At 34.8% G+C, this 26286-nt stretch overlaps 1 protein-coding gene across 1 annotated transcript in view; it reads left to right on the top strand.

Moving 5' to 3' along the window:
* Window positions 1-20765: 20765 nt before the first annotated feature.
* Window positions 20766-26286, top strand: part of LIPJ (lipase family member J) — a 22899-nt gene continuing 17378 nt past the window's right edge. Inside the window, 4 exon segments of the mRNA XM_008058194.1 lie at window positions 20766-20774; window positions 21440-21560; window positions 24137-24334; window positions 24863-24973. Of these exon segments, the coding sequence (XP_008056385.1) occupies window positions 20766-20774; window positions 21440-21560; window positions 24137-24334; window positions 24863-24973 (439 nt within the window).

Below are 26286 nucleotides of genomic sequence, written 5' to 3'. Positions count from 1 at the left end.
GCCAAGTTGCCCAGGCGGGTCTCGAACCCGCGGGCTCAGGCAGTCCACTCACCTCAGCCTCCCAAAGCGCGGGAGTACAGGCTGTGCCACCGAGCCCGGCACTTTGCTATCTTAATATTCTGAATTTGTAAGTGGAAAGAAGCGGAAACATTGGTGATGCCGGGGCAAGCTTTTTTCAGTGCTTGAGTGGCCACTATTAGCACAATAGAGAAATCTTTTGGGAATCCGGGAGGAAATGTTCTTCAACTAGCCCTGGGATTGTTTAACTTGATGGAACCTCGATTTCTCCAGCTGGGAAACGGAAACAGTCACGTATACTTTTCAAAATTGGGAAGTTTAAAGATATATGAGTCACCAGAAAACTATAGGTCACACTCATCTGTTCCATAAATGCTAAGTTCTATGTCAGGACACGTTCCAGATGCGCTAAGGGATATAAAGATGAACAGAAGAAGAATTTGTGCCTTTGCCACTGTGTATATACCCTCTTAATGTTGTCCTGGAAGTGCTCAAAGAAAGAGCAAAAGGCAGTGAGAAATCAATTATTACAGAAATAAATAAGTTACGCCAACTTGCAGATACATTGTCACCTGGAAAGCTAGAGAAACTGAACAACTGTCAGAACCAGTTAGAAAGTTGGAAACATTTAAAAATCATAAGTTTTTATAGTGGAAACTTTTACAAGTCAGAAGTTTTACTTTATGTTCACATCAGGAAGAAAATTACCATGCATCAAATTTATGAATTAGTATTACATGTATTTAAAGAAAATTAACGCACCAGGAGAAGATGCAGATGAACATATGTATGAGGGTGGACACCCCCCCCCCACACACACACATGACAAAAACCAGTTATCTTTTGGAGGGTGGCTCCCCTTGAAGTACAGACTTTCCTGGTTAGGTAATTGTTCTAGGAATCCATCAGCATTAGTGTACCAGCTAGCGTTTTTGTGAGAGACTGCATTTGGCTTCAGTGAATTTTTTTTGTGTGACAGACAGGCGACTGGGTTTTCCACCATGACAACACACCTGCCCACACTGTGCTGAGTGTTCTGCAATTTTTGACCCAAAATGACATGATCCACCCCCCACTCCCCCCGCCATACCGCATACCGCACTCTCCCTGTTCACCCTGGCTTAAGCAACATTTGTTTGTTTGTTTGCCTGGATAAAAAAGTTCTAGAAGGGAAACGTTTTTGCAGATATGGAAGAGGCAAAACAAAAAGCAGCAGAAGCACTAAAAGGCATCAAAATTGACAAGTTCAAAACTGTTTTGAGCAATGGAAAAAGCATTTCAGTAGGTGTGTGGCATCAAATGTGGAGTACTTTGAAGGTGACTGAAATTTAAAGATGTAGGAATAAATACATACTTTTTAATAAATAAATTATGGTTTGGGGGACACCCCCTTGTAAATGGCCTAAGAAGACATTTTTAAGCATAAAAATAAAAGATGAAATTGAACAGAAAAATGTTGAATATATAATAAGTTACAACTTGTATGTTAAAATACACAAGCCAAAATACAGATAACAAACAAATTTTTTAACATTTTGAAAGATAAAAGTTTATACTGCATAAAAAGTTAAAGACATTTTACACAGTCTTAAAGACACAAATGACAGCCAAAAGGAAAATGTGTATAAATTGAGTAGAATTTAGGACAAAAAGAAATAAATAAGTTCAATAAGCATATGTTTCACTTTCTGTACACATTCAAATAAAATTAGTTAACATTTTTCATTTGATGGGAATTACTTTTTAAAGTGCTAAATGTCTACATTTGCAAGGATACAGCAAAATAAGCACTGCTGAATTAGCTATGGAAGTGTAATGGACAAATTTTGTGAAATACATATTTAATAATATATCAAAAACAAAACTATGCCCTTTAAGCCAGACATTTATCTTAGAAAAATAATGTACAGGTATACATCTACATAAAGCTACTAAAAAATGTTTAAGGATGTATAGGAAATTACTATATAATACAGTACTGGGAAATACAGGGTACAAAACTGTAGTATAATCCCAAACTTCCATAGACATACACACATATATGCAATATTAGAGAAATATGAGAGGAAGCAAGTGTACTTATATTACTCTGTTAATTTCAAATGTCTTATAAAGATCACATTTGTAATAATTTATTTTGTCAATTACAAAGTAAAGCTAATATGCTAGAGAGAATAGAGCTTAGAATATGTTACTAAGTCCCTGCCTTCCAGCTGCTTAGTTTAGTCTGAAATTTCTTTAAAATTAAGAGCTTAAGTAGTGTGATTTGCAGGCATCAATTGCAAATGGGAAAGGATATTTGAGGTAATTTATTCTGCCACCACCATTTTACATGTTACTATAGACACTAAGTTGAGTTTGCCCAAGTTTGCACACATCTCAATGGTGAAGCCAAGGCTGGTCTTCATGGTCTTCTGAGTCTGTTCTGCTGTTTTTCCATCGTCCCCTCCTGCTTCCTCATTTTCGTTAGTAGTCTGATCATCTTGTACAACCAGGCTTGAAACTTCATGATCTCTTCTTCTCTTCTATAGCTTTTCTTTTCTTATCTTTGGTATCTATCAGTCCTTAAGCCTTTTTGACCACTTCTCCCTTGTCTGTTAAATCCAAACACATCAAATGGTACAACAGAAAAGTCCTTCACATTACACTTTACCAACAATGTAGTAAAGTGCCTGGAAACTTTTTCTTTCTTTTTTTTTTTTCACTGTAGTTGGCCAACTGTAGACATTTATCATTTTGAAAAGTAATTGTCAAAAAATCAATTCATTACTTGAGTTCAAGCAATTATCTGTTCTTATCTGAATTATGACAGTAAGCTTTCTAATTAGTCTTATGATTTCCATCTCTGCACCTAGCTTGTAGATCAATCACTACCATCCAGCTTGTAGATCAATCACTACCATCCTTGAAAACTTTCTGTAGCTTTCAGTTTTGTACAAAATTAAGTTCCACTATATTAATTTAGCATAAAAGTATTCAGTAATATTTACTCTGTTTATCACTTAGGTTGGTATTTTTATTTGTCCTGTGCTATAGCTAACTGAATTATTTTCTGTTCCTTCAACACATCTTAAAATTGTCCACTTATCTGTGGCAAAAGAAAACTTTTGCTTTTGCTGTTTTCTGAGTAAAACACACACCTTTTTGACTTGTGCTTCCTGTAGTTGTGAATTTGCATTCATCCTGCACTCTCTTTTTTCTTTCTCCTTATGATCTACAGTAAACCCTTTCAAGTCAGTTATCCAGGATTGTTATGGCCATCAAATAGAGGTAGCCACAATGGTTTGTGATTTATATTACCCTCCCCTCCACCTGCATCTCCAGAAGGGTTACTTCTTATTTCAGAGTTGCAACTACAGGGTAATGGGTCTATGATTAGCTTCTGGCACTAGTGCATCATTCTAAAGAGGTAGGAATGACTGAATGACCTAAAGAAAATTAGGATTGCAAAAAGCTGGGACAACTCTCTGGTCTAATATTTACTCTTCCTGGTCACTTTAATGTTTTCTCTTGACTTCTTTTCTATTCTTGATCTTTGGAAGGCTGGCTCCTTGAATGACTTCACTTAAGTCTGGCTTAAAGTCACCTGAAAGAAGACTTCCCTAACCATTGGACCTAAAATAGCTACCCAGTGACTCTCTATTCCATTAGTAATGAAGAAATTACTCTGTTATTTTCTACATATTATTTAATCACTTTTAGACATTATCTTGCTTTTTAACTTTATTTATTTATTGTTTGTTTATTGTCTTTCTTCTACTAGAATTTAAGTACCGAGAAGGTAGAAACTTTATCATATTCAATACAGTATCCATGGTAACTAGAATCAAAGTTAGAATTCTCGGATACTATGAAGGTTCACTGACTATTTGGCTAGAGCATGTACAAGACTTTTGAGGATAATACTTAAAGCACGATGGGCTTGATGGTAATTTAGTTGAATGGTTTCAATTTAAATATCCTTTCCCAGAGAGTACTTTTTAAATGATATAACATGACAGTAATATAAAATACACCTGTCAGCCAAGAACGCTTACTAGTGCTGTAGAGTTCTCTGTCCTTGTTTAACTGAATTATTGATAACTTGAATAACCATTGATGGTATACATAGCAGTTGGTAGATGTCATAAAATCAAGATGAAGAGAAACATGTTAAATGATAAAATTGGTATTTTAAGGGATTTTGACAGGCTGTCCATGAAACAAATTGACCAAAAGACAATTGGACAAGGATATTCAGTCTTAGTCTTTTGTCTAAAAAATAATTTTATAGAATCAGAGAGAGAGTGCTTAGAATTTTAGTTAGCCTTAAGATCATTCTGAGTTAATAGTATAATAGAACTGCCAAGATAAAAAGTGCATATGAACCTAAGCTATGATAAATAAATTATAGTATAAGGAACAAGAGAGGTGACAGTAATACACTATTGGATTGGCCAGACAACGTCTAGAATATTATGTTCAGAAGTATTAGGTCCCAGATTTTAAGAGGATCATTCAGAAACTGGTGCCATTTCAAGAAACGTGACCAGTATGGTAAGCAGACTTGAAATGTTCGTTTTTGAGCTGGTAAAGAGGACATAGACTTCTAGTGTGGTGACTACTTGGGAAGAACATGAACACTGTCTTCAAATGTGTGAAGGACCATAAGGAGAAAAAGAACTGGACATGTTCAGTATTCTAAAATCAATTGATGAAAACTACAAGAAAGTATATTCTGGTTCCACTTGAAGAACATGTTTAAGGAATAATTTAAAATAGATACATCTGAAAATACAATGAATTTCCTCAGGAAGACGTTTTCCAATTGCACATTCAAGCAAAATCTGGATGTGTATTTAAGCAAAACCTGGATGTGTATTTAATGGAGGATATCACAAAGAGAACTGAAGCACTGAATAGAGTGGTAGTCCTCATATTAGGGCACATGTAAGTAAAGATATTCTAAATGATAACCAGCCATAGTTTAAGGGAATCAATTTCCAGATACTCATGTTTGCAAATCCCTTTATGGCAAAGCAAATTCTCCTTTCTCACCTTTCCTTTCACAATTGCTTCTTAATGAACTTTATGAAAGAAAGGCATATCTCTCATTTATCTCTGATCTTATTATGGAGGCATTGCCTTAAGGAGTAAATATCGTGGGAAAAATAGAGCAAGATAAGGCTAATCTGGAGTTTAGTAGGATGAGAGACACTGTGCCATTTCATGTAATGTGTGATATATATTAGATAACCAAGAGGCAACAATTAGATAGCTAGTTGGATATAGAATTCAGCTAGTTGTCTCTGAAATTCAGGAGAAAGCATGTTTTAGAGATAATAATTTAGGAGTAGTCAGCATGAGAATGCTATTTAAAGCTATGAGATTATGTGAGATCACTAGTGTAATAGATTTAACTAAAAAAGTTACAAAGATAAAAGACAACCCAGTGCACTCCCACATTAAGATATTGGAAGAAGAAGAGGAACCAGGGAATGGGTCTGACAAGAGGTGGCAAATGAGGTAGGAGGGAAACCAACAATGTGGTGTTTTGTAAGATAAAAGAAGTGGATCCAGGGAGAGAGAATATCAATTGTGTCATTTGCTGACAATAGGTCAAGTAAGCTAAGTCTTGAAACTTGCCAATACTGAAATATATAATTTAATAAACAGTTGGTGAAAATGTCTCAGTGAAGTGATGGGAGTGAAAAATTCTTTTGGAATGGGTTTAAAAGAAAACAAGAAGAGAAGGCTTTAAAACAGCAAGTCTAGAAAACCATTTTGCTAATAAGGGCAATAAAGAAGGGTGATGGTAGCTGTCATGGAAAATGGAGTTAAAAATAGGTCTTTGTTTTTCTTTTTTTTTGAATTAAGAAAGCTAGATTCATTCAAGGGAAGATACATGTGTACAATGGGCAGAGTAGTAGAGAGAGAATTACTGTTTGTCTGGTTTGTTTTTAAGATGGGAGAAATAACAACATATTTGAATCTGATGGGAGCTATCTCATAAAGAGAAATATATTGCTGATGCAGAAGAAAGGGGGAATAATTTTTAGAGCTCTCCTCTTGATAGATGGTTAGGGATCTAGAACAGTAGTGGGGCATTGGTTTTAGGTAGGAGCACAAATAGGTCATCTGTGGAATCGGAGCAGAATAACACATGCAGGTGCTATTGATGGATAGATGTGGAATGGGAGGTGAGAAGTTCTTTTCAGATTGCTTCACTTCTTTAGTGCATTAACCCATAAAATACTGGCAAAAATAAAAGTATTTTTTCTTAGGATAAAATTCTATGGGAGATCAATAAAAAAAAGCAGCAACTATAAATTTACAAAATTAAAAGAGAGCCTGTGTTTATGCTTTTTACATGAATAATTTTGGGTATCAAATTTACGTGTTATTTATTTTTATTTGGAGTATATTAAATATATGTAAAGGAACAATTGACATTTTAAGTGTTAATATTTATAATACACCAGAAATTACATTCATTGTAAGTAAGATTATGATGAAAAAATTTAGAGGTCAAATGTATGAGGAGATAATTTAAGAAGAGCTCTTTAAGGAGTCATAGAAGCAAATATATTTGAATGACATTGGATCAAGAATTGGGCTAGATCATTTCTAATGTCCTGTCCAGCATATCTAGTCATACAATCTAGGAATAAAATTTAATTGTTTTCTATCTTTCTGTTTTACATCCAAGTCCTGTGATATCTCAAATCTGTCATCTTTCTTGCCAATCATTCCTGGAGCTGCCCAGTCCAAGGGCAAGCTTTTATTAATTTTTACATAAACTGTTAAACTATTATTATAGCCTCCTGATTGGTTTCCCACATCAACTCATACCCCTCATACCCAATACACTGTGCCAGGTACACTTCTTATCAGGTTATTTCGTATTCAAAGACCTTGAGTGGCCTTTTTTGTATGCCTAATAAATGAAATATAAACTATTCAATCAAATACAAAACCCTCCACTAGTCTACATTTCTAGTGTCAACTCTTAATACTATACCTCACATGTTCTATGACCTTGCTAAACTGTCTGGGTAATGTCCATTTTGTCACTGGTTTCTTCTTCCTACATTGCCTTTCCTTGTATTTCTGCTAGTTGAAATCTCATAGAGTTACTGCCGAAATATTTTCTTGATTATGAAGAAATGTTATATTCTGTACTCTGAACTCCTGTAGAGTTTTTTTCTTTTGCAGCACGTATCCTGGTTTACATTAGAGTGATTTATGTGTTTTTCTTTTCCTTTTCAGATTATAAAATATTATGGATAATTAAAATTATTTTTTGCTTTTTGTTTTTGGCAGTGCCTTATGCATAGTTCTTATAGACTTTCAGTAACTACACCTTCAGTTGAGTTAAAGTCTATGCCCAAAGAGGCACTTATAGATTGTGTCTAAAGAAGCACTCACTTAACTCTAGATATTAGAAATTGGCATTCTGTTGTAAACATTTACCAGAAGGGATTTGTCACTTCTACCTAGAGTTGTGCTACACCAATAAAGCCAAAACTCTCCCCCAAAGTAAAATGTTAATCTCTTTAAACATAGAGCAAATATTGGGTTCAATAATAGTACTACTAATTTTAATGGAAAGGTTTTATTTAATAGCATTTACCAGGAAGAATTCTTTTTTATTGTTATTTTATTTTAAAGATGTGGGGTACAATTCAGGATTAAATACATAAGTGGCCAACAAACAGGTGAAGTTTTGACCTCCCATTGGTCCTCACTTTGCCTGGTTTAGGATCAGGTACTCTTATTGATGTTATGTGTCCCGCCCCCCCCACCAGCAGTGTCCAGCTACTGTCAGTCTCTTTCTTGTAGTATTATGATAAATGTTCAAGGTTACCAGGAACAAGTCTTAATTCCTGAAACTCAAGAGTACACTAATCAGTGTCAGAAATCAAATTTGTATCAATTAATCTAAAATACTTATATTTGACTCTCAATATTTACATGGACTATATTTAGTGATCCCAACAGATTCATTCATTTAGCTATGAAATTACAGAGATGGAAATATCTTTGATAGTAAGCATTTAGTGCAGCATCTGCATTTTGTAGATGAGTAAACTGAAGTCCAAAACTGCCAAGCCTCCTCAAAAATTTAGTATTAGATTAAATCTCAAATATACTGCTTTTTCAGTCTATTATATAAACACAGGAAGTTTACAGGTTTGTATTTTGAAGGGCTTTGAAGACCTAGGAGATTATCAATGGTAGTTTTATATGTTCTCCTTTTTTAAACTTTATACTTAATATAATTCATAGTGAGAGAAAGATTGAGTGAGTAATACAAAAATATCTTCTGTACTTTTTACACAGGTCACCAATTGTATAGTTTTCACCATTTGTTTTATCATTTGCTCTACACATTTGTATATTTTTTTCTGTAGTATTTGAGAATTATTTATCTCTAAATATTTCAATGTGCATTTCCTAAGAACAAAGACATTTTATTACATGACCACAATATATTTATATGGAAGTTTAACATGGTAAAAGTTTAACATTGATATAATATTATTATCTAGTCCACAGCTCATATTAAAATTTTATCAATTACTACAAAAATGTCATTCATAGCTATTTTCTGCTCCCCAGTAGAAGACCACATATTGAAATTAGTTATGTGTCTTTAATCTGGAAGTGCTCCTCACTCTTTCTTTATATATTGTGACTGTGACATTTTTAATAATATATGAGTTATTGTGGAAATTATCTCTCAATATGAATTTCAATCTGCTCCCATTATTATATTCAACTTACACATTTTTGACAAGAATATCATACAAGTCATACTCTGTTCTTCTCAGTGTATTATTTCAGAAAGCATATTATGTCAATTTGTTCAAATATTGATTTAAATTTTGATCACTTGGTTCAGATGGTGTCTACAAGGTTTTACCACTTTCCCCTGGTAATTAATAAGAAATTTAGGAAAATATCCTTGAAGCATTGTAAATATTCTGTTCTTTGTCAAATTTTCACCCACTTGTTTTAGCATCTGCTTATGGTTTCCTAACTGCATCTTGCCTTTTCATTTATTAGCTGTCATTTACTGTAAGGAAGTACTTTCCCTATATTTATTTATTTAGACTTAAAGTCTCCTATTTGAATCAATAGGTTATAATAAATTATTATCCTTACTTAATACTGACACCTATACGTTTTTTATGTGACTTCAATATTCTGTGAGCACTGCCTTACATTTTGGAGCAACGAGATATTGACAGCTTATCTTATTCTTTCCCTTCCTCTACCTGGCAAAAGCCATTTCCACAGAGTGTCCTGATTTCTTTTAGAGGTGAATGGCATTTGGAAACAAAGATTTGGCTTTATTCATTGAGACTGGGTAACTATGGTTTCTAGACCATATTGGCAGACAGATCTAGAAAACACACACACACACACACACACACAAACACACACACACACACCCCTATGTCTATTTATATAGGTCTCAGTATTTTAAAAACATGAGTACAAACTGAAATCTTCAATTCCAGTTCAAAACCTAAGGGTTCTAATTCTAGCCTTCCCTTTCTCCATATTTGTAACTTCATTCACCAACAATGAGAAACATCGTTCCCATTATTCTCAATTAGATTGATGATTCTTTTCAAGTTCATTTTTATATTTGGTGCAAAATGTGAACCAGCATTCATGTTTTTGTGTATGGATATACCACAATCTCAACACTGTTTTGGACTGAATTACCTTTGCACCTATGTTGAAAATCAATTGACCATGTAGATTTAAATGTAGATCTCTTTAGAATCTAGTCTCATTCGTTTATCTGTTGATGCCAGAACCACACTTTCTTAATTACTTTAGCTTTATAATAAATAAGTCTTGAAGTCTGATAGTGTAAGGCTTTCAAATTTGGTTTTGTTGTTGTTAAAAGTTATCTGGACTATTCTGGGTTCTATTATACCCATAGAACTTTTAGAAGCAACTTGTTAATTTATACAAAAATGCCTACTAGGATTTTTACTGAGATTGTGTTGTTCAAGTCTTCTATACAATCCTTCCATCTCAACCTCTTGTGTAGCTGGGGCTACAGATATGTGCCACCACAGCCGCCTATTTTTTGTTTTACTTTTTGTAGAGACAAAGTCTTGCTATATTGTTCAGGTTGATCTCAAACTCCTGGCTTCAAGCAATCTACCTACCACGGTTTCCCAAAGTGCTGGGATTACAGGCATGCGCCACCATGCCTGCCTAGGATTAATATACTTTTACTAAATCAGTTTAATCATTATGAAATGGCATGGTTTATCTCTGGTTATATTTTTTCCTCTAAAATATATGTCTGATATTAATATAACCTTATTTTAATTAGGGTTACCATGTTGTATTAATTTCCAACCTTTTAGTTTTAATGTATTTGTACCTCTATATTTAAAGTGAATTTCTTGAGGGTAGCATGTATCTGGTCTTCCCTTTTGATGCAATCTGACAATCTCTGTCTTTTAATTGGGTTGTTAGATGTAGACAACTAAGTACTTAATTTTTGATGGGGAGAAAAGTGCTATCGTAAATGATATTTTAAAATTCAAATTCTAAATATACATTACTAACTTCTGTATATTGACTTTGTATTCCACAACGTTGCTAAGCTCACTTACCAGCTTTAGGAGCTTGTTTTGTAGATTTTTTGAGATTTGCTACATAATGAAGTATGTTTTTTTCTTTCTTTCCTTTTTCACTTACTTGCATTGGATAGGACTTCTAGTTCTAGTACAGTGTTGAACACAAGTGGTGAGAGAAGACATTCTTGCCTTGTTCCCAGATTTAAAGAGAAAACATTCAAATCTCATCAAGTTGGATATAAGCTGTGTGTTTTTCATAAGTGACTTTTATTAAGTTAAGAAAGATCTTTTCTATTTTTAGTTTGTTGAAAAGTTTCACCATGAATGAATGATTAATTTAGTCAAACAATTTTTATGCATCTATTAAGATGATCATGATTTTTCTTATTTAGCCTATTATGGTAAATTATACTAAATTGATGTTTGTTGTTTTTTCTCTTTGAAAAGATTATTTTTCTTGTAAACTTTTAATTTTTTTATTTTAAAGATGTGGAGTACAATTCAAGGTTAGGTATACAAATGTTCATTATGCAGGTACCCTTGTTGATGAGGTGTGCCCCCACTTCCCCTGACAGATTTCCACTACTGCCAATCCTGCTTCCCCACCCCCTCCCAGCAGTTTCCCACTACTGCTAATCCTTTTCTTATAGTATTATGATAATTGTTCAAGATCTGCTTGTGAGTGAGAACATGTGATACTCAGTACTTTGTTTCTGTGAAAAATAACTCAGTATTATAGAATCTAAGTTCATCCAGATTGCTCTGAAGTTCATGATTTTGCTCTTCTTTATGGCTATGTAATAGTCCATCGTGTATGTGTACCACATTTTTTAATCCAGTCCTCTTTTGATGGGCAGTACCATTCATTCCATGTTCCATTTTGCTACTGTGAACAATGCTACAATAAACATACATATCTTTTTTATAGAGTGATTTCAGTTCTTCTGGGTATTGCGGGGGGCCAGCCCCTGCAAGTTTTGGGGAGTGCCTTGGAAGATGTGGTGGTGTTGGCGAATCTGTAGGGATAGATATTAAAAGAAAGAAAGATGGAAGGATAGATATAAAGAGGAAGAAAGAGAAAGAAAGAAAGTGGACAACTGTTCAGTGAAATGAGCAGAAGCCGTTTATTGAAAGTTACAGCAGGTATTTATCCCCAAATTTTAGACAGGCAGTCTCACAAGTCTTTCACGTGAACACAAAGCCAGGTGCGGGGGGGCATCCCCTACCCACCAGATGCTTAGGTGTGAGGAGGAACAAACCCCAAGATTGTCTCATTGTTCCCTTTGCTAGTTAATGTTCTTCAAATGCAGTGTAACAATCCTTACTAGTCTAATGATGTTCTGATAATCAATAACTTCTAAAGCTCACTCAATACCCATGACGACTAAATTAAACTCTACCACTTATACAATGCTACGGAAGCTCTTAATTATAGCTTAAGCCAATTTCCTAAAGAATGTGGCCCAGTCCAAAGATCACACTGGGCCCTACAGGATGTGGCCCAGTCCAAGGTCCACGGTGGGCCACCTTTTGGAACAATAGACTACAATCTCTTAACAAAATGGCTATTCCAAAGTCTTATATGTCTATCCTAATTTCTATGAAAGTTTTCCAATTCTTAATTCTAATATATAAAGTTGATTAGCAGCAGCAAAGCTTCTAAAACCTAAATGTAAATTGTAAATGTACTAAGGCAAAAACTTCGATAGTAGAAAGTGGAGACGATGAAAATTCTTAAAGTTAACTATATTCTTATTAAACCTAAAAATATTATGATTGATTATGTATGAACTAACATGATTCGTAGCATGACCTATTCTACAATACCTTCTATGAATAAAATAAATTCAATTTCTATAATAGGTAGAAAAGAGACCTTACACTAACTGTAGCTAAAGCCGGCCCAAAAGAATGCAGCCCAGTCCAAAGTACATGCTGGGCTCTCAGGAATGTGGCCCAGCCCAAACTCTGTGCTGGGCCACTCTTGATAATCATCTATATCATTGAAAAGCTGAAAACAGCTCTCCATAAGTATATACTAATTCTACAAATATTCTTTTAAATCTTATAAAGAAGCTTGTACCGTATAAAAGGCTCCCAAATGTGACCTGAGTTTGAATTATATCTAATACCTAAGCCGAAACCACAGTTTATGGGAAACAGGAACAATGGGTTTCTAGAGTGAGCCATGCCTGTCACAGTCACAGAGCCTTCAGCTTAGGCCAGCAGAGTTCCTTTAGGTTATTTGTGCTGCATGGCAAAAGGGGGAGGAAAATGGGGTCTACGGTTCCCGAACACGTCCTAGCAGTCTCGAGGTCCACGGCCCTCCCTGATCCCTAACGCTCAGTGGGCCTCCGTGGCCGGCTCCCAACAGGGTATATACCTAGTAGTGGGATTGCAGGGTCATATGGAAGGTCAGTTTTTAGATCTTTTAGGAATCACCACACTGTCTTCCACAGAGGCTGTACTAGTTTACACACCCACCAAAAGTGTAGAAGTGTTCCCTTTTCACTGCATCTTCTCCAGCATCTGCTGTTTTTTGAGTTATTGATGATAGCCATCCTGACTAGAGTTAGGTGGTATCTCAGTGTAGTTTTAATTTGCATTTCTTTGATGACTAGTAAGGCTGAGCATTTTTTCATATATGTGTTGGCTGCTTGTATGTCTTCTTCTGAGAACTGTCTGTTCATAGCTTTTTCCCACTTTGTCATGGAGCTGTTTTTTTTTTTTCCTGGCACATTTGAGTTCTTTGTAGATCCTAGATGTTAGGCCTTTGTCAGACATACAGTTGGCAAATTGGCAAATATTTTTTCCTAGTCTGTGGGCTGTCTACCTGCTTTCTTGATGGTTTCTTTGACTTTGCAGAAGTTTGTTGGTTTGATGTGGTCCCACTTGTCTGTCTTATCTCTTATGGCATGGGCACTTGGGATTTTGATCAGGAATTGATTGCCAGTTCCAATTTCCATAAGGGTATCTCCTGCATTTTCTAAGGTTCTTATAGTTTGAGATTTTCCATTTAGGTCTTTGGTCCATTTAGAGTTGATTTTTGTGTATAGTGATAGGTAGGTATCTTGTTTTAATCTTTTGCGTGTGATCAGCCAGTTTTCCCAGCACCATTTACTGAATAGGTTCTCCTTTCCCCAGTCATTGGTGGTGGAGGTTTTGTCAAAGATGAGTTGGTTGAGAAATTGAGGTTTTGCTTCTGGAATCTCTATCCTGTTCCATTGGTCTGTATGCCTGTTCTTGTACCAATACCAGGCTGTTTTGATTATTGTAACTCTATAATAAAGATTAAAGTTTGGGAGTGTGATACCTCCTGCTATGTTTTTTGTTGCTGTTGTTGTTGTTGTTATTATTATTATTATTTTGCTGAGGATTATGTTTTGGCAATTCGTGGTCATTTATGTTTCCATTTGAATTCCTGTATTGTCATTTCCAGGACTGAGAAGAATGCTACTGGTAATAATGTTTGATTATAGAATCAGCCTTATATTTCTGGGATGAACCCCTTCAGATCAAGATGTATTTATCTTCTTTATATATTGTTGGATTTGATTTGCTAATATTTTGGTGAGAATTTTGGCATCTCTGTTCATAAGGGATATTGATTTGTAATTTTCTCATTTTATAATATAACTTCATAGAATTAATTGGAAATTTTTCCATCCTGTTCTATTTTCTGGAAAAGATGTACACAATTGACATTGTATCTTTAATGTTTATAAAATTGGGCAGTGAAGCTATGCTAAACCCAGAGTTTTCTTTTTTGGAAGACTTTGCACTACAAATTTAATTTTTCAAATAGGTATACTACTATTCTAAGTTTTCTTTCTGGATGAATTTTGTAGTTTGTGTCCTTTAAGAAACTGACCCATTTTGTGTAGATTTCAAATTAATGGAGAGATTTTTTTGAAGTACTTCTTTATTATTTTAATGTCTGTGGGGTTCATAGCAGGATAGTTTTCATTTCTGATATTGGTAATATGTGTCTTTCTCTCCACTTCTTGGTCACCTAAAAGTTTATTTTGGTGAATGTTTTAAAGAATCAACTTTTTAGTAACTCCCTTGGGTCCCCTCCCACTGTGGGAGCTTTTCTGTTCTCTTAATAAATCCTGCTTTTTAAAAAAAATAATCAGCTTTTGGTTTTATTGATTCTCTGCTGTTTTTCTTTCCTTCATTTTCTTTGATTTATTGTACCAACTTTTATTTTTTCCTTCCTTCTACTTGATTTAGGTTTAATTTGGTTTTCTATTTTATTTAAAGAAAAACTTAAGTAACTGATTTTTCTTATGTTTCTTTTTTTCTCACATAAACAGTTATAACTACATCCCACAAATTTTGACATGTTGTATTTTCCTTTTAGTTAGTTCCAAATGTTTTTTGGTCTTGTTCTTTTTTTTGACACATGAGCTATTTAGAATTGCAGTGTTTAATTTTCAAATATCTAGGACTTTCTAGATATCTTTTTATTATTGATTTCTAGTTTAATGTCATTATGGCACCAAAACATACTCTGTATAAATTCTATTTTTTTAAATGTAAGTCATTTCTCTAAGCCAGAATCTTAGTGAATATTTCTTGTGGGGGCCAGCCCCACAAGGGTCGTGGGAAGTGTTGAAGGGGAGATGGATAGGCGAATGAACGACGATCATATACCGGACACCTGCTTCTTGAACAGATGACAATTTAATGCTAGTTAATACAGAGCTTTTATACCATTTTTGAAGGGGTAAGACAAAGAAAACTCTTTCACATATATATCTTTTAAAAGTTACCAGCTAGTGATCTTAGTAGCAAACAAACCAAGATTCCCATGGGCTTTAGTAGCAAACAAACCAAGATTCTCATAGGCATTTAGGCAACGTCTTATTCATAAAGCCAACAATGATACTCTCAGTCCAATGTCCCAAATTACAAATGTTTCAAGAAAGTTTCTTTAAGTGTATATTTCTTTATGTGTCAGGAATATTGTCATCTTAGGCTCTTATGTTCTTCAGAGTCCTGTGATCGCCTCCCTTGTCCAGATGTCCTCGTTACTTTTCTCTTATCTTGCAGTGCTTCTAAAGAGAACTCAAAAGGAGCTTTTAGCTTGCAGTGCTTTCTAAAGAGAACTCAGAAGGAGCTTTTAGTAATGTTTCCCAGGCCCCTCAAGGTTACTTTCTGTTTTAGCTGATCTGTCATAAAAGTGTCTGATTATTATATTATGAGTTCAGTGAAAACCTACTCTATAAATGTTAACTTAGAGTTTTAATTATAGAATTAAGTAGAAACCTTAATATTAATCCTTATCCTAAGCTAGTGAAAGCAGTGTCATAAATCACCTACGTAACTCCTAGATAAGTGTTAGAACTTATAATGAATTCATAATAAACTACTATAAACTTGTGCTTGTAAAAATCCTTATGTCTAAATACTAAACTGCATAATCCTAAATCAAATAAGGAGTGGATACACATATCATTTATTACTTAAGCAATATCTAGTAACTTATAACCAAGTGAAAGAAAGCATTCTTGATGTGCTTCAGAGTTTAACCCTTGCATATGTTAGAAAAGGCCAAGTGGCATAGTGGGAAAAATGGAAAAATAAACCATGATATTTCCAGGTTAGCTGTGATTCTTCGCATAAACATGCCATCTTCTTTTTCCACGACTGCACAGAATTTCTTCAGCCATACCAACAGTAAATGGAAGACAGAAGGGCCTCAGCTGCCCGGACTCGCTTTGCGGCCGGGGGTCCTCAGCGCACCTGGACTTTGTCATCAGGCGGGCCTCCAAGGCTGGCTCCCAACAATTTCTTGTATAGTTGAGAAGAATGCTATTGTGGAGAGTGCTCTATTAAATCAAGTTAATTGATAGTATTATTTAGATTATCTATAACCTTGCAGATTTTCTGTCCACTCATCCTAGCAATTACTAAGAGTATTGAAGTTTCCAAAAATATTTGGAGATTTATTTCTCCCTTCAGATCTATCAGTTTTTGTCTTACATGCTTAAGTCTCTATTGTTAGGTACATACACGTTTAGGAAAGTTATGACTTGGAGAATTCATCCCATACAATATGTAATGTCTCCCTCTTTATCCATGATAATATTTCTTATTTTGAGTGTACTTTGTAAAACATTGTTCAGCTTTATTTTGTTAGTTTGCATAGTATCTCCTCTTCCATTTTTTCCTTATTAACTTACCTATGTATTTATATTGAAGGTGGATTTCCTGCAGATAGCACATAGATGGGTCTTGCTATGTTTCTATATTCAGTCTGACAACCTGTCTTTAGCCAGTATATTTAGACTATTCACATATAAAGTCATTATTGTTATTGTTGATTAACATCTACCATGTTCATTTGTTCTTTCACTCTCTTATTTTAAATTTCTTTTTTTTTTGATTTTTAATTATTCAGTCTTACCTCTTTTATTGAAATTATTTATTCTTAAAACTTTTTTAGTAGTTTCCCTAGTACTTGCAATACTTATTTTAAATAATCTGAGTTCACCTTCAAATAATACGGTATTTTCTATCATATGACTCTGGGGCAAAAAATGAATACTTGCTCACGATTTCCATAGGAAAACAATCTTCAAAACCTAACAATACTTTTAAGACTGTTGCTTCTATATTTGAACTGTTTTAAACCATTATAGATTGTGTTGACTACTCATCACCAGGCAGCTAGCATAGATAGAAAATTATGGTGAGTGACTTAAATTGAAATGATCACCTACTGCATTAGGTACAAAGCTTACAGATCAAAGTAATATTGTAATTCAGTAGCAGTGATCACTTCTAGAATATCTGTTGTGAACTTAATAAATAAAAATCTATCATATGCAAATTATAGTTTCAACATGTAAGTGTTAGAAAAATTATTAATGTGGTATTTTACATGTTTTCTTTTTGTAAACTTCCAAAATCTAGTGTTTATTAAACACCTTAGTTCAGAAACTAAATTTTTATTAGGAATACTTGAGCAGTTTTTAGATTTTATAAAATTTACACTTACAAATGTAGCTTCACATACCTAAAATATTTCAAATATATTCAGTAGTTTCAGTAACTGAAGTGATTATCACTGTGTCATTTTTCTCTTATATTAGTATCTTTTTGATAAACTTCTTTATCTATTTTAGAAGTATTGATTAGACTCTGAAGCAAAAACATGTCAACTTGAAAACTACATCTATCCAAGTTATTTAATAGCTCATGTCAATTCAGAATTATTAATATCAAATTTGAATTCAAGTTGAAAAGCACTCTAAGTTTATTATTATCAACAAGATGTTTTATTTTCTTGTAGTTTTATATGCAATTTAGATGATGCTGTTGTTTAGAATTGAAATCCACATATTGAATCATGTTAGAATAACATGTAAATCATTATTATTGAAATTAATTATGAAAGTTTTTCATTTCAAAGTAAAATCTAATACTTGTTTAGTAAGGTAATAAATGAGCTTTTCTTTTCAGCATAATAATTACAAAACATAAAGCATTCTGCCATTTTTGTTTTTATTATTAGATATATGGCAAGTATCTTTTTTTATTTCAAAGTAGCCTTGAGTTGGAATTAGCAATAAAATAAATTTTTTACAAATTTAAGTTGGTCAGGCACAGTGGCTTAGCCTGTAATCACAGCACTTTGGGAGGCCAAGGCGAAAGGATTACCTGTACCCGGAATTCGAGACCAGCCTGGGCAACTTGGTGAGACCTCGTCTCTACAATAAATCACAAAAAAAACCCTAGCTGGGCGTGGTGGTGTGCATCTGTAGTTCCAGCTATGGCTGTTTGGAAAGCTGAGGTGGAAGAATCGCCTAATCCCAGCAGGTCGAGGCTGCAGTGGCCGTGAGCATGCCACTGCACTCCAGATTGGGCAACAAGAGTGAGACTCCAACTAAAGAAAAAAAAATTAAGTTGAGTTTAACAGAAAAATAATTTACACTACTTTAGTTTTAAAATTAAAATTAATATGAATGAAATTAAATATTCAGATTCTCACTAGCCACATTTCAAGTTCTCAATATTGAACAGCGCAGATCTAGATTTTAGTGAATCTTCTCACTAGTTGCTTTATATGGTTAATTAGTCACTGCAAATAATAAAGTTAATAGTGTCACTCATTTTAAACATTTCCCATTGGTGATTATTAGGCATATCAACAATGCTATATCAAAAGTCCATCTGTTTATATTTTTGGTATTAAAATATGGAACTTTTGGGAAATAATTAAGAATATTAATTGGGTAGTCATAACCCTACATGCCTAGAATAATTCAGTTTATGCTTGTTTCCCCAAATTAATTATCAATAACATTTTATTTTCAAAAGTATCTTGTCTTAGGTAATAACCTATATATTAATTCTTGATATAATGCAAAGTACATTAAAATCTCAGGAACCAAGCAGTATGTAGTAAGCTAAAATGTGAGTTAATACATGTAAAGACAGAGGGCATAAGCCTCCCACACTATTTACATGTACCTATCTGAGACAGCCCATGGGAACAAAAGACTGAATAGACTTGCTGCCTGTCTAGCTTTTCCAAGAGTACAGCCAAAGAGGAGTATCTAGAATGTTATTCTAAATGTTATAAAGCTTTTCCTTTACCACTTAAATTAGCAGCTCTCACTGTTTTCTTTGGTAGAAAATCCTGGTAATAGTGTCTTAAAATTTACTTGTTGCCTTCAATGAAAACCACAGATATTATACTAAATATAACATATACCTGGAACAAAGGGGAGAATTCCAGTTTCCATATATTAAAAAATTTAAACTAGAAAGTGTTTTTAAAAAAAATAAATGCAGGGATTGGATGCAGTGGCTCATGCTTGTAATCCCAGCAATTTGAGAGACCAAGGCAGAAGGATCACTTGAGCCCAGGAGTTCGAGACCAGCCTAGACAACATAGTGAAAGCCCCATCTACACACACACACACACACACACACACACACACACACACACACACACACAATTTAGCAAGGCATAGTAGTATGTACCTGTAATTCCAAGCTACTCGGGCTGCAGCGAGCTATGATGATGCTACTACATAGTAGCCTGGGCAACAGAGCAAGACCTTGTCTCAAATAAATATTACACTGGAGACTAACCTAAAAAATACACAAGAAAGATATATCAATTATGTGCATATAAATTATGCTCCTCAATTTCTAGTAAGTAGTTTTTTCTCTTAAGTGAGGAGGACTAATACATATTACCAGTTAGGTGTAGCTAATAAAACATCATATCACATTTATCAAATTTAAGTTTTATAACAACCCTAAGAAATATTATTTACGTTTTATAGTTCGGGAAACTGATGCTCAGAGAGGTTCTATAATCTGCTTTAAGTTTCTAGCTAGTGAGTAGTGGATTTAAGGCTTTGATGATTCTTGCATAATATTGTTCCAGTTATAGTGTCTGGCTTACCATACAAGGCTCATGAGACCTGTAAATCATTCTTTTGGGGGAGAATCTTGGTGGCAGCTTCTGTGGGTCCCTGTTTTCTTATTTTTCTAGAAAGAATGTAAGTGTTCTGGCTTCCTAGAATTTAGGAGATTCAAAACTCACATTTTTGTAAACAAAATAAAATCTAGACCCTGAGAGACTGAATGAAAGTTATCCAAACTTCAAAATCCCCCCTCATTCCTCCACAAAAAAAACCCCAACAAATAAACATATGTTAAATAATTTTTGGGCTGGTAAGAATACTGTTGCATCATTAATTTAGACATAAATTAACTTGCAATATATTAAACGCTCTCAAAACTGGGCTGAACAATACTATAATGGAAACTTCGAAGAGGGAATTTATACTACAAAATAGGGGAGTTGAAAGAGCATGGACTTTAAAATTAAGCAGTCCTGAATCTGAATTCTGACTGCCAGTTATACTTTGTGTATCTTTACCTATATTATTTAATTCTTTGGAGCTTTAGTTTTCTCATCTGAAAGTAGCAATATTCCTACCACACAGACTTAACTATTTCAGTTTTATAAATGGTATTATTTGTTGCAATTTTAATAATACAAACATCTTCTTTTTATACATAGGTCCCAAATGTGGTGCCTTTTCATGGTGATGTATTTAATCCTAATTCTTAGAACTACTCATAGTATCTTTCAAAAATCTAAGATCTGTGAACCCTGAAGCAAATATGCATATTGTAAGTTGTTAGGAAATAAATCTCAACTGCTAAGATAACAGAGAATGCTACTCTTCAAGTTTTGGAGTTTTAACTTAATAGATTTTATAGTTAGATGTATATTTCTGCATTTATACATTTTGATATGGGTCAATTAATATTCATCACTTGCTATTTTATAGCTTAAACTTTCTCCTTCAACGTTATTCTATTTCTGTGATAAAAAATATATAAATATATCCATACTTTCATAGAAGACTTTATTAGTTGGGCATAGTAGCTCATGCCTGTAATTCTAGAACTTTGGAAAGCCGAGGAGGGGGCATTGCTTGAGCCCAGGAGTTAGAGACCAGCCTAGGCAACATAGCAATACCTTATCTTTTTTATAAATAAATTTTAAAAAGAAAATATTAGTAGACTAGTTCTTGAGATAGCTCTTAAATGGCAGGGATTTGCTGTTTAATTTTATTTATCTTTGAATTCCTAGGTGTAAAGCTTGTGCTCAGTAGGTGTTCTATAAATAACTATTATCTGAATGAATCAGTAAATTAGTGTAAATAAAAGTAGATAAGTCTGAGGTGGAGAGAAAATACCAAGACTCATTACATGATGGATTAGAAATAGTGAATGATCCAACTTAGTTGGCTAACAATTTATACTAAAAGGCTTGTTTTTTCTTTATTTAGAGCCAAATTATTTCCTACTGGGGCTATCCTGATGAAGAGTATAACATTGTCACCGAAGACAGTTATATCCTTGGCCTTTATAGAATTCCTTACGGGAAGATAAACAATAATAACAATCCAGGTAATATTCAATTGAAAATAGATTGGTGATTATCTTAACTTTTTCAGTTCTTCTCCGTGCATTTAGAGCAAGAAAAGGATCTTAAGATTAAGTAAATAGTTAACTTCTCATATATTTACCCCCAGGCCTCTGGAAGCAAATCTTGTTCTCTGCTAGCCTTCTATATAGACTGGTTGTTGTAGAACACAACCAGTTCCTCCCAGGTTTTCTTTGTGGTTGTCTTTGCACATACAAATTTCCTGTTTTGATGAGGAGTTAGAAATACTCTGAAAATGATAACATTATTATTCTATAGGTTTGAAGAAAGGCTAACAAAAATTTCATTTTTTGTCTTTATGAGTCTCAACTCTAATAATAGCAGAGAGATCATATTGGTAGGCAGCCTTGTGGCTCTTTATTGCAATGGTAGATACATTGGTATCAGCAGAGTGTGGTACAGAATGCACTAGAATATGTTAGGAGATTTAGGTTGTAATCCTAGGTCTGCCACTTAACTAGTAGACTGTGTAATGAATTAGTTTTGCTTATTCATACAATTGCCCAAATCAGAGCCAAGGTTTTTTTTCTTTTCTCCTCAGATTTTTTCCCTAAAAAGAATGTTTCTTATATTATAAAGCACCCTCTCAAGTTCTGTTGAACATTAAAGTACATTTCAGAGAAGACATTAATTTGAAATATCATCAGTCAATGCAATTCTGGATATTTATAAAGGTCACATGTAGTACGCAGAAAATATTAACATAGATTCAACATAATAATATTATAGCAATTATCCCTCATAGTATAACTTCCTTTTGCAAGTATTGTAATAAAATATCTAAAGAGAATTTGAAAATATAGCAAGTGTCTTAGAGTGCTCTGGAAACAGAGCCTGAGAGAAGGATTCATGTGCATATGATTTATCGGTGGAATACCGTCAGGACAAATTAATGAGGAAATTAGGGGAATGTAGGGAAAGGAGCTAAGGAAGCACGTGATTCAGCTGAGGTCTAGCTGCCAAGTGATCTCAGAGGAGTTCATGGATCCCATAAATTGCACTACAGAGGTGGGCCCACCTTGAAGTTAGGATTTCCGTGTCAGTTAATCAGGGCTGAGGCTACCAGTAGAAGGAGATGTACTCTCCTGGGTGAAGCGGTTCCCTTTTAGCTGAGGGCAATTCTACAGAGGAACAGTGAACCCTTAGAAGGCAACACTAAGGCCATAACTAGTCTTCATACATTTTCTCCTCCACACCCATTCTAGATTTCTCTTCCTCTCAGCTAGTTTGCCTGATGTAGTAAGTCAGGCCCGCATTCCTAAGGGTTACCATCCAATCAGGTCATGGTTGTGCATCTACGGTTAACACAGGCATGGTAGTAGCAAAAGATGACTCAGTATCATCTGAAGGCCAAATTTATTTCTCCCTTTTCTCATTTTTTATCAGCAGCAGCCCTAGTTCCTTATGATGATCAAGGTCAATTAACCCTGCCAATATAGTAACTCCTTTCTCAGCTTCCTAGTCTCCAGTTATGAGGAACCCAAAGTGACCAGGCAGTGGTCATGGCTTTAAGCTAATTAGGATGTTTACGTGCCTTGGTGGAAGCAACTTCTCTCTGGAATCAAGGGCCTCTAGATCTGTAGAGCTTAAAATTGTGAGGACAGGAAGCACATATTCCTGAGTGGGTTACTAGGAGTGATGGTGAGTGAGGACACTCCTAATTCCACCATTTGTTTCTTAGACCCATGTATTCTACTTACTGAGGAACTGCCAATATCTTACGGCTATTTGCTTATGGTGTATAATAAATCCTGAAGGATAGCAGTGATGCTTTTTATTTTTTGAGTTGGAATCTCACTTTGTCGCCCAGACTGGAGTACAGTGGCACACTCGCGGCCACCGTAGCCTCGACCTGCTGGGCTCCAGCGATCCTTCCGCCTCAGCCTTCCAAGTAGCTGGAACTACAGGTGTGTGCTACCACACCCGGCTCATTTTTTTATTTATTGTAGAGATGAGGTCTCACCAAATTGCCCAGGCGGGTCTCGAACCCGCAGGCTCAGGCAATCCAGTCACCTCAGCCTCCCAAAGTGCAGGAGCAGTGATACTTAAAGTGTGTTATCTCCCAGCTGGCATCTCCACTGAGCCTTCAAGAGGTTATTTTTGTATCAGGTTGGTATCCTCTTGATGGGAGTTATATGGTAGGACCAGGAGATATCTATGGCCATGTGCCAGCAGATACGTCATGTTTGACATGAAAGGTCAAATGTGTTATTTAAAATGTTTTATTTAAATGTGTATTATTGCCCAAATTACTATAAGATTTTTTATTATTCTCTAATTTTATATATTTAAAATGAATATTTAAGTGGTGTGTGATCTAATTACCCACTTGGTTATTTGAAAGAAATTCATTAGTGAACTGTATTAATAAACAGGTCTAACAAAATGAGAGTAAACATTAGTAGTGTACTTCATTTATGCAAACAATTTTTAAAAATCTTCCAACGTTTATTTATTAAAAGTTTGAATTTAAGATATGAGATTTTCATATAGATACTACAAAATTTAAAAAGAAAATGTCCACATTTTGTTTTTCCAGTTCAGAGGCTTGTTGTATACTTACAACACGGTTTGCTTACATCTGCCAGCAGCTGAATTTCCAATCTTCCCAACAATAGTCTGGGCTTCTTTCTGGCAGATGCTAGTTATGATGTGTGGATGGGAAATAGCAGAGGAACTACCTGGTCCAGAAAACGATTATACCTGGAAACCAATTCTAAAGAATTCTGGACTTTCAGGTACAAATAAAATGAAGTAGCATTTTATTTTATTTTATAAGTGTCTTAAGCTTTTTTTTCTTTTTGAATGAAATAAGATAAAATATAGGTCTAACTCTTTTCTCAATTCAGGCTTTTCATAGACATTCAATTTTTGTAAATTTTGGTCTGAAGAATAAAGAGTGCTCGTTTGATTTTGTTTCTCATTTTTCAGCAGTAATCTTTACTTCTTACTTAGTAACTTATTGGCCAATTCCATCCTTGCTTTAACTACTCTTCTACTGTGTAACTCATATATTTGTTTACCCCACTGTATTTTTAATATACAAACAACCTCTTTATAAGACTGACTTGTGGTCATTTTAGTTCCTTGATTTTGTGTTCTCCACAGAAGTGTCTCTTCATAGGTATATTATATCATGGAACTTCTAGATGCATAATCAAGGAGGGTTGAAAATTGCCTTTATTCATTTACCCATTTATTATCTTCAAATATTAATATAACATTAGTTGAAAGTGCTATTTTTTATTCTCCTCTATCTTTTGTTGTTTTGATGAGATGGCAAAATATGACCTTCCAGCCTCCATTGATTTCATTGTGAAGCAAACTAGGCAAGAGGAAATATTTTACGTAGGCCAGTCATAGGGCACTACTATTGGTATGCCAAGAAAGATTATTGCTAATATCCCTTAATTACTTTTCTAAGGTTGTATATATACTTTCTTTTTTTTTTTTTGAGTTGGAGTCTCACTCTGTCGCCCAGACTGGAGTGCAGTGGCCGCTCCTGGCCACTGCAGCCTCTACCTGCTGGGTTCCGGCCATCCTTCCGCCTCAGCCTTCCAAGTAGCTGGAACTATAGGTGCGCGCTAACACACCCAGCTAGTTTTTTGATTTATTGTAGAGATGAGGTCTTGCCAAATTGCCCAGGTGGGTCTCGAACCCACGGGCTCTGGCAATCCACTCATCTCAGCCTCCCAAGGCACGGGATTACAGGCTGAGCCACCGAGCACGGCTCTATATATACTTTTTAAAGTTGTAGGTAAGCTTCTGGAATTGTAAGTGAAACAAGACAAAACTATGAGAGAAACACAGCATAGCAGCATGCCTTGGAAGCTTACAAACTACTTTGATTACACAGGGAATCTTCTCCAAGCACAAAGAATCGACTGTAAAGATAAAGTTGTTTCTGAATTTGTTTCCACCTATGTACAAGTTGGATATTCATGTTTCTTAAGATCAAAAAGAGATCTTAACTATAATTTGTTCCACAAATAGAACTTTCACATTATTTTTCCTTTTAAAAACGTAGGGTTTTAAAAACATAGGGTTTTATGAGTGTGAAAGACTTAAAAGAGCTATTTATATTTTTGCGTTCAGGACCAGATCAAACAATAAATTTACAAAAATGAGAAAGGTCTTTTTTATTTTATTTTATTTATTTATTTATTGAGTTGGAGTCTCACTTTGTCAACCTGACTGAAGTGCAGTGGCCGCTCTCGACCACCGCAGCCTCAACCTGCTGGACTCTGGTGATCCTTCCACCTCAGCCTTCCAAGTAGCTGGAACTACAGGTGCACAATACCATGCCCGGCTAATTTTTTGATTTATTGTAGAGATGAGGTCTTGCCAAGTTGCCCAGGCGGGTCTTGAGCCTGCAGACTCAGGCAATCCATTCACCTCAGCCTCCCAAAGTGCGGGATTACAGGCTGAGCCACCGAGCCCGGCTGGTCTTTTATATTTTAAAATGACTAGAAATAAGAACTCTAATGCCTATCTCATGCATAACAACTTTACTTTCAGAAATAAATTCCTATTGTACTTCTCTTACATTATTCTATAAACCTCTTTACTCTTATTCTTTCTACTTTGCAGGAAGAAAAAGTCACTTTTATTATTATTATTATTATTTTGAGTTGGAGTCTCACTCTCTCGCCCAGACTGGAGTGCAGTGGCTGCTCCCAGCCACCGCAG

Source organism: Carlito syrichta, unplaced genomic scaffold, assembly GCF_000164805.1.
Source record: "Carlito syrichta isolate Samal-C Ts95f unplaced genomic scaffold, Tarsius_syrichta-2.0.1 Scaffold303242, whole genome shotgun sequence".
Taxonomy (NCBI): domain Eukaryota; kingdom Metazoa; phylum Chordata; class Mammalia; order Primates; family Tarsiidae; genus Carlito; species Carlito syrichta.
Note: the sequence above shows the minus strand (reverse complement) of the source record. Positions and strands in the feature narration are given on the sequence as shown.